Below are 9,707 nucleotides of genomic sequence, written 5' to 3' on the forward strand. Positions count from 1 at the left end.
GAGAAAGAGGAAGAAAAGGAAAAAGAGGAAGAAGAGGAAACTAAAAAAGATGAAGATGATTCTGATGATGGAAATGGTAATGGAGGCAGCAAAGAAGGAAATGGGAAGGATATGAGTGACTCGAGATGTAACCAGAGACGCACTGCTCCCGCAAAAGAAAAGGCAAAAGCGCTCAAAAGGAACAAAGAAGCAAGCGTAAAGAGCAAACTAGTAAACCTATTGGCAAAAAGGCTAAAACTGGCAAAAAGTTGATGAGAATGCAGTACTCACTGCCAGAATCGAGTTAGCAATGCCATGTTATTCCCTTAACACCAGGAACTGAAATGGCTGCTGAAATTCTTCAAACCTTAAGTGATAAACCTGTCAAGCCAAAAAAGGTGAAGATGGCTGCTCCAAGACCAATCAGAAGAAGCTCTAGGCTGAAAGGATAAACAACCATAATGCATGTTTACTGATTGAATTTTGTCTAACAGTCTATCTCTTAATTTGCTACTTTTAGTTTTTCTGAACTTTAAATTAGTTTGCTATATCAGTTACTATTTTGACTATTTATTCACTGCACTTAAACTGAATTTTGATTTATACACATGTGCATGATTTCTCCCATTATCTTTTGATGCTGACAAAAAGGGGGAGAAAATGACAGAGTAATCTTGATGGTATAACTTGTGGTTGATATAGTTTGTGATTACTTGTGGTTGATATAGTTTGTGATTAGTGTGCATATTGTGCATATTTAGTTAGTATCTTTAGTCACACTTGACTCCTTAAGAAAATGCTTATGAATATTTCATTGAAATTATTAAGGGGGAGTTATTTGTGATTAATTGTTGATATAAGCACATACATAGAGGGAGTTATTCTCACATATACATTCATACGTATACTCACACTTATTAATATTTACATGGTGATTCAATTGAGTTTTGTCATCATCAAAAAGGAGGACATTGTTGACCCCACAAGCTCAAAGGAGCATAGATTTTGATAATACCAAAACTCAACTAGAATCAAACTAACATTGTTTTAAGTGTTGTGTTTCTCAAAAGGACAAAAGGAAAAGTCACAAGGATTTCATGATGGATTCGTGCTTTTGAAGAAAGGATGACATTCTAAAGATAACATAGGACGAATCGAAGGAGATAAAAGAAGAAAAGGTTACCTTCCAAGGCTGCATTGAAAATCAGATTTGAAGGTACATATAGTTTAAGAGTTTTTTTTTTTATTTTTAGGATTACTTGTGAAAAGAATTGAGGAGTAAAAGTCAATGATGCTTATTTTCAATCCCTCAAAAGATTTTCTCTTTTAAATATCATTATTGGCCTAAAAAGTATTTGACTATGATTTGGTGTAAAAGTTTTATAGCTTTGATAGTTATGCAGAAAAGTTTCCCTGGTATGCTAACTGGTTTGCTACTTGTTTAGTATGCTAACTGATTTGCTATTTTTTCCAATATGCTAACTGTCTCAACTCTGCACAACATCGCAGAAAAAGATAAAATAACGGCTATTTTCTTGAAATTCGTATTTGTAACGTTCAAATGAGTTCTCAAACGGTCAAAAACGTTCCAAAGCTATAAATACACCTTCCTTTGGCCATTTTGCACTTAATGAAAGTCTCTCCACAGTTCAAAATCATAAAAGCTTTCATTCAAAGTGCTCAAAGTGTTTTTATTGCTCATCATTGGCTTATTTACTCATCTCTTCTTTATAGATTCTATTGTATTGAGTGAGAGTGAGTTAAACACATTATTATCATTTATGAGAGGTCACTCAAGCACCTATTGAAACTTGATTGTGATAAAGTGTTTGGGATAACACTTGGTATAAGTGTGAAGCTACTTGTAAAAGCTTTGGTGAGAAGATTTGTAAAAGGCTTTTTGTCTCTTGCTTTTAAAAGAGAAGAATAGTGAAGTGAAGACTCAAAATGAGATCTTTGAGAGAGTGGATGTAGGCTAGTTGAGCCGAACCACTATAAAATTTCAGTGTTCATTTTCTCAACCCTTGCTCTTTACATTTATGCATTTTAACTTCATGATTGATATGCTTTTGCTGATATGAAAGTTGAGGCCATTTGCTGTTAACCTTGCTGCAAACTGAGAAAATTAGTTTACTGCTAAATCTGCTGATATATGATTTAATCTGCTTATTGTTTAATCTGCTATTAGTTAGTATATCTGGTATACTGCTCTGGTTGCTGTGTTAAAAACTTATCCAGATTACTGATATCTTTACTGAATGCTAATATAATTTGTTAGATCAGTATACTGATTGCATATTGCCTAACTTTGAATCAACTTGTCAATAGAGCTGTATTGTTCATATTTCTCATTAGTCAATTGAGTTGAACCTAGCTGTAATTTTCAAAGGTTTTAAGCAAGAACCGGAAATTGTTTTTAAAGTCCAATTCACCCCCCTCTTGGACATATTTTGGGACATCAAGTAATTTTTTCCATTACTGATCAAGAACCAAGAAAGAAGCCTTGTGTTTTGAAATATACCCAGCACATGAACAATCTCAGCAGTGCAATGTAATTTTTCTACTCCAATCGAGCTTTCATCAAATGGTCTGTCTCCACTATCTGATACTTGTTCTCTTTAGCCACATTAGGAGAAGAAAGAAAAAGCAGAAGACGCAGAACAGAGCTTCTTTTTTGTTGTTACTTGGTCCCCTGAGCAATTAAACCGAATAAATGCAGTTTTTGAAAGTTAACAAGAAGCAGACGATGTAGAACAGAGCTTGTTAGACACTTTTGTTTGCTAAAGCCGCAGAATAGAGCTCCACCGGATAAAAAACTAAGCCCGTTCTAGGCATGGGTCTGTACAACATGTGAAGAAGACCGAACATGAAGACTTGAATCGCTGATGTCAAATCTAGATGGAGTGGAACACTTGAATCGCTAAAGCGGAATATTTGAATCGTTGACGATAAAGGAAGAACACTTGAATCCTCCACCATCGACGTCGAGCACTTCCAATTCAGGGTATAGCTCCAGTGGTTATTGTCGGTCTCGCCGCTGAGGAGGCGGGCGATGATAGCCCAAATTGAATAGAAAATTGTATCAAACCACATTAAAACAGGAAAAGAATTGCTACTGTAAAAATTGAATTATATTGAATTGAATTTATTTTATTAATTTAATTTAATTTTAATTTTTAATTAAAAATTAAATAAGAATCATATCAAAATTAAATTAAATTAAAATTGAAAAAAAATTAAAGTTATACATATATTTTTATGAGTTTTAAATATATTATACAATTTCAATAAAATTATATGTTTTTATATTTAATTAAGATTGTGAATATTGTATAATCTAATTTATCATTAATTATATATATAATCTAATTTGTTATTAATTATAAATATATATGTAACTTAATATTAACTTTATTACTTTTAATTATAAATACAGATATGATAAATTCACTTTTTAGTTATGCAGTATATTGTTAAGTTAAAAATTATCTAATTAAAAAATATGTATAAAATAGTAGAATATAATTGTTAAGAGATATGTTATGAAGTTGCTTAAAATTATATTAGCTATTTTATTTTTAATTTTAAAAAAATTTAATCATAATTTATAAAATTTTGTATGAAGTGATTTTTCATTATTTTATAATTGAGAATATGGAAATATAATGTAATTTATTATGAATATTTAGTATTATTTTATATTTTTTACGTGAGAATTATTAGTTTGATTTTTATTTTACTTTATTAATATTTTATTTTGATATTAATATTATTATTTTAATATTAATATTTTTATTTTTATTAATATTTTGATATTAGAAATATATAATTATTTTTAATTTTTTTAAAAAATATAATAATATTATAATTTTGAGTATATAAATAAAAAATAAGAATTAAAATCGAACTAAAACTAAAATTAAAATTAAACTAAAAATTAAAAATACTTGAAATCAAGTAGAAATTTAATTTTGATTTTTTAAAAAATAGAGAAACTAAAGTTCAATTTTAGCCATTGTTCTCAATAAGAATCACACCAACTATCGAGAGAAGGGAATATGTTTATTAAGGATTTAACTTTAATCAAAATATTATTAATTTAATCAAGGGTAATAAAATCATTTCATAATTTACCAACCTCATTATATAAATTTATTAAATGGAAGAAATTTTATTTTGACTAAATAAAAATATAAAATTAAATTATTAACTTTTAAAAATTAAAAAAATTATATATATTAATTTTGACATAGAAATTTATCCGACATATTTTTATATTTTTATCATGATTTCAAATAATATTTCAAGTAATATAAAAAAAAAATCTACTTAAATATTCTCTTTGATATGACATTATTTGACATCTTTGATATGATATTATTTGATCTAATTTCAATGTATAAATCTACATTGTTTATAAGACTGTTCATGATTATTAAAGAATTAAATTAAATTGAAGAATTATATTAAATAGATAAAAAGTATATTAAATTAAATTTATTTTAATATTTTAATTTATTTTTACTTCTCTACTAAGAATCGAATCAGAATCATATCAAAATCAAACTAATAATATATGGAATTAGAACCAAATTAAAAATTAAATTTATTATATACTTTTTTATGTTTTTTTTAAGATATGTTATATATTTTCAATATAATTATATGTATATTTACGTATGTATATGAACTAAATATAATTTAATATTATATTTTATTTTATATATATTTTTAATAATTTTAGTTATAAATACATTAAATTATTTGATAATTTTTAATTATAAAATATACTATTATCTTTTTTATATATATATTCTTAATTATATTTATATCTTATCGTTAAATATTATATGATTAATAAATAGTTAAAATACACATTATATGATATATTATTATATTATATAATATATTTAATCCTAAGTTCTATATACATATTATAATTAAAGATTATATAATTTAGGTATAGCTAAAAGATATATTATATGATATATTATGTATTAATAACTCAATTCAAAACTTAAATATTAATTTAGGTATGACTTTTTAAGGAAATAATTACATAAAATTATTTTAAAGATCGAGAATTGAGTTGAAATCATACCAAACTGAATCAAAATCGAAGAACTAAAAACTATATCGAATTGAAATCGAAATTTTAAAGAACTAAATCAAAATCAAATCGAAATTTTGAAATTTTAATTCAGTTTTGATTTCTATGTAAATCCCGAGCTGAACTGGAGCCGAACACCTCTAGTTATTTACGTTAAAACTTTATTATTATTATTATTATTATTATTATTATTATTTTATTATTATCTATTTTTTGAAAATATTTTTGTTTAAATTTATTATGTCTTTAACAATCAATTAAAAAAAACTAATTTAGTAATTATTAATTTTGATATACCCAATATTATTAACTTTTCTTATGGAACTTATTAATCTAATGGAATGTACAATTATTATAATTATTAATAAAATTATATTGATAATTTCAAAATAAATATAATTAAAATAATCATTGAATACAACGCACCTGACTAAATTAAAAAAAAAAAGAAAATTAAACTGGACAATAGAAACAGATTCTGACGTGTTAATCTACGTGGCGTAATTATCACCAGCTGGACCAGACTATATGGATTCTTCTCTCTCTCTCTCTCGATCTCCATCCATAGACCAAAACGAGTGTGAGACTCTGAGTCGCATCTTTTCTCAGAACACGCGATTCGCTGCCATCGCTGACCGACTTCCTTCAGATCCTTCATCAAAACTGGTATACTCTCTCTTCTCTCTCTCTCTCTCTTATCAGGTGGATCTTTCATTTTTTTTTTTTTAAATTTGTTGCTTTTTTTTTTTCAGTTAATTTGAGTTCTATCTATCGATTTCGATATATAATTTTTTGATTTTTGAAATGATTGTTATTTATAGTTGGCTTACGCGATTGGTCTACTTGATTTAGGGAATTCTTCTCTCTTTCTTTCTCTTTTTTTTTTTTTTGGAAATTTGTACTGTTTTTGATTTGATTTGATTTGGTTTTTGTAGCTAAGGTTACGGATACAGAGAATCGGAGATGGGGCTGACCTTTACGAAGCTATTTAGCCGGCTTTTTGCCAAGAGGGAGATGCGAATTCTGATGGTGGGTCTTGATGCCGCCGGTAAGACTACTATTTTGTACAAGCTCAAGCTTGGAGAAATTGTCACCACCATCCCTACCATTGGTGAGCTTCCAATTTCATCAAATCTATTATTCTTTTAATAAATTTTTGATGTTTTGTGTTTGTGTACTTGTACATATGTTTGGTTTTAGTGTATGTCAAAAAAATGGGCTAGATAATGCATTTTGTGTTTCTGTTTGTGTGGTTATTGTAAGCTTACTGTAAATTTTCTATACTTCAATGATGGAGTTGTAGTAATTGCTTATGTTTGTTTCCAATTTTCCTGTATTGGTGTGAAGTTCACTTTTTATTGGGTTTTGCACAAGAAATGACTACCATTAATTTGTATAAAAAATTCAAATGGAGAGAATTTTTTGAAAATTGAAAAGCCAGAAGTTGACTGCTTTAAGTCACACTATTAGCAAGGGTGGCATTCTTATCATTTCATTTGATAAAAGTTGATCAACACGATGAACAAGTATTGTATTTTTAGTGATTATCTGTTGTTACTTTGTTAAGCTTGGCAATTCAACATTTTGGACAAGTCGTTGAACTTCATTTAAATATATCACTCTTTCGGATGTTTATTTTTCCTCCTTTCTGTGATGGCTTGTGATATGGATTTTTGCCTTGCACTGTACTGATAATTTTTTATCCCAAAATCTATCCATGTGAGCTTATTTGATTTTACATATTTAGATTTATTTTCTTCTTTGCAGGATTTAATGTGGAGACAGTGGAATATAAGAACATCAGTTTCACTGTTTGGGATGTTGGTGGTCAAGACAAGGTATGCATGTGTGAAAATACAATATGAAAATAAAAGAACAAAAAGAGATTTGTTAGTAGTGTATTCATTAGACTGTGTGTACTAGAAATCTGAGTAATGAATACTGGTTTGTACTTCAGTTGTGAGATGCTTAACTAGACCGATGTGCTTTGTCAAGTTGTGCATGTAGATATTCAAAACACTCGGTGCTCTTTTCTGTCGTTTTTCTTGTGATAAATTTTAAATTATATTGGAATTGTTAATTTCTTGAAAGTTAAATGTTTTGGTGCGGTTATGGTGTCGAAGAATAGTATCTTACCTTGAAGCTACTATAAATGCCTCTTTCATTAAATTCTTAATTTCAAGTTGATTGGGATTGGTTGCATGAAAACTTTTCCTTCATTTCCCAACATGTAGAGCCATAAATGAAGTAAAATGGAAAGGTGAATTGCATTTATTAATATTTTCCTGCATTGAACAAGATTAATCCTTTGATGGATGTTTGCAATTGCGGACATGGTCTAGAATGTAGGCAACTTATGTTTTTCTTTTTCCTTCATATACAGATTCGCCCTCTGTGGAGGCATTACTTCCAGAACACTCAGGGTCTTATTTTTGTGGTGGATAGTAATGACAGAGATCGAATTGTTGAGGCAAGGGATGAGTTGCATAGAATGCTGAATGAGGTATGCTACTATTTTTTATGTTATGTTGTGTTGTTTATATATATTCAGCTATAAATGCATCATCTGAGGCAAGGAATGTGTTGCATAGAATGTTGAGTGAGGTATGCTACCATTTTGTATGCTATTTTGTTGAATATATATTATAAATATGCATCAATGCATCATGTGCTATTACTGTTGCCAAGGTAACTATAGCTCTGCTTATGGTTATGTTTTTCTTTTTTGGCCTTAATTTTGCCATTTTCCAAAAGAATCATGCCAAACATACCAATATTTTTGCACTGCATATTTGTCCTACATAACATGACAATGCTATTGGTGTGATGTTCTGCTTTAAAATTCTTGGATAGGGAGGGATTATGATGACTAGGGTGATGCCACATCATGCAGGATAAATAAGGTGGTAAAAAAGGGCACCATAAAAAGCATTCTCTATTTGAAAGAAGTGGTTTTGGAGCAACAATTTGTTGATCAGTTGATCTATGTGTTACTAAGGTTAATGCTTGAAATTCTTTCATCTTACTACCTTATTTTTATAAAGAGGGCACCCATTCATTTGGTGATTGGATTTGTCTTTCTTATATGTTTTCATTCCATGGACTATTTGATTTCAAAGTGAATCTGTTTTTAGTTGGTTCACTAATCCTTTTCACATTAAGCTTGTGCATGCTATATTCCTTAAAAAAAAAAAAAACAGCATTTTATCTTGCTGGTTAGGTTAGAAGCAATTGATAGGATTATTCTGGTCTGAGCCAGTGTAATATATCCAGTGTTAATCTGGTTGCAGGATGAACTGAGAGATGCTGTCTTGCTTGTTTTTGCTAACAAACAAGATCTTCCCAATGCCATGAATGCTGCAGAAATAACTGACAAGCTTGGGCTTCATTCTCTCCGTCAACGCCACTGGTAACTACATTTCTGGATTTTATGTATCCAAATGTTCAGTTTATTCTATTTACTTCTGGCAAAAAGAATGCCTTTCAAATTAAATGGGCATTTATAAACAGTTTGATAGGGCTAGATGTCAATATGCCTGAATGGCGATAAAAAAATTTATTTAAATTTCCATTTTCCTCCATTCATCCATCTCATTTTCTTTTGTTAAAGAGTGGATATTTGCCTCTTTTTTGTTCATAATTAGGGTAATTCAAAACTATTTCTTTTTCTAAAACTGAAGTTTTTCACAAATTTCAGAGAATTCAGACAAGTAGATTTGGTTGAACAGCAATCTATCTTAAATCACTTAATATTGAACTTCTACTGATATGATGGTTGTTGATCTCAGGTACATCCAGAGCACGTGTGCGACATCTGGAGAGGGTCTTTATGAGGGGCTGGAGTGGCTGTCCAACAACATTGCTACCAAGGTGAGTATGTGAATTAGTGACATATGTACCTAAAATGCATCAGGTTAAAATACGATATCTTGGCAGGGTAATATTTTGTGATTGTTGGAAGTTACAATTATTAGATGGATATAAGAAAATAGATGGTTATAACAATTTAGCTTTTATATTGAAATAATTTATATTCCACATGGGTGACTGCTGAATTTTGATTTCTGTTTCTAGGCTTGAAATGAAGCTCAAGGATTTTGGTTGTTGTCTAGACTTTTTGAGACTTGCAATTCTGGAAAGTCTAGTCACCCCTTTTGTTCAGCGACTGTTGTAATAGCAAAATGTTTAGATCTAGTTATATATTATGGGTTTGTGCAAAGCCGTATTAGCTAGTACTTTTTATATTTTAAACAAAATTATAAATGACCGTAACACTTATTTGGGATTGGCAAGTATTGGTTATCATTGTGGGTGTTTTTATATCTCATATCATATTGTAGAGCATCTTCTCTTGAATAATTGATGGTAGTCGACTTGACAGCCTACTGTTTTGATGCATTTTTTGTATGTAGCCAAACGTTAGGATTTTTATTTATTTGGTAAAAAGGTGGTGTTTAGACTCTAGGCCAAAACGGTAGTTTACTTGCCTCCCATATAATGTATAGAATAAGTTAAGGCCAAGAGTCACTGGTTTGAAACTAAATCTGTTTGGTTATCATCCCGCAATCGAGCTTCAATGCATTTTATTGAAGAGTGGACATGGAGGCTGGAGTTGAAC

The 9,707-nt window shown here is 29.3% G+C and overlaps 1 protein-coding gene across 1 annotated transcript; it reads left to right on the plus strand.

Moving 5' to 3' along the window:
* The first annotated feature begins 5,615 nt into the window (after window positions 1-5,615).
* LOC110669275 (ADP-ribosylation factor) lies at window positions 5,616-9,467 on the plus strand. Its single transcript, XM_021830842.2, has 7 exons — window positions 5,616-5,755; window positions 6,025-6,200; window positions 6,857-6,927; window positions 7,473-7,592; window positions 8,380-8,498; window positions 8,878-8,959; window positions 9,164-9,467. Exons 2-7 carry the CDS (start codon window positions 6,053-6,055, stop codon window positions 9,167-9,169), a joined length of 546 nt encoding a protein of 181 aa, XP_021686534.1. The 5' UTR covers window positions 5,616-5,755; window positions 6,025-6,052; the 3' UTR covers window positions 9,170-9,467.
* The last annotated feature ends 240 nt before the right edge of the window (window positions 9,468-9,707 follow it).

This window comes from Hevea brasiliensis, chromosome 18 (assembly GCF_030052815.1).
Source record: "Hevea brasiliensis isolate MT/VB/25A 57/8 chromosome 18, ASM3005281v1, whole genome shotgun sequence".
Classification (NCBI taxonomy): domain Eukaryota; kingdom Viridiplantae; phylum Streptophyta; class Magnoliopsida; order Malpighiales; family Euphorbiaceae; genus Hevea; species Hevea brasiliensis.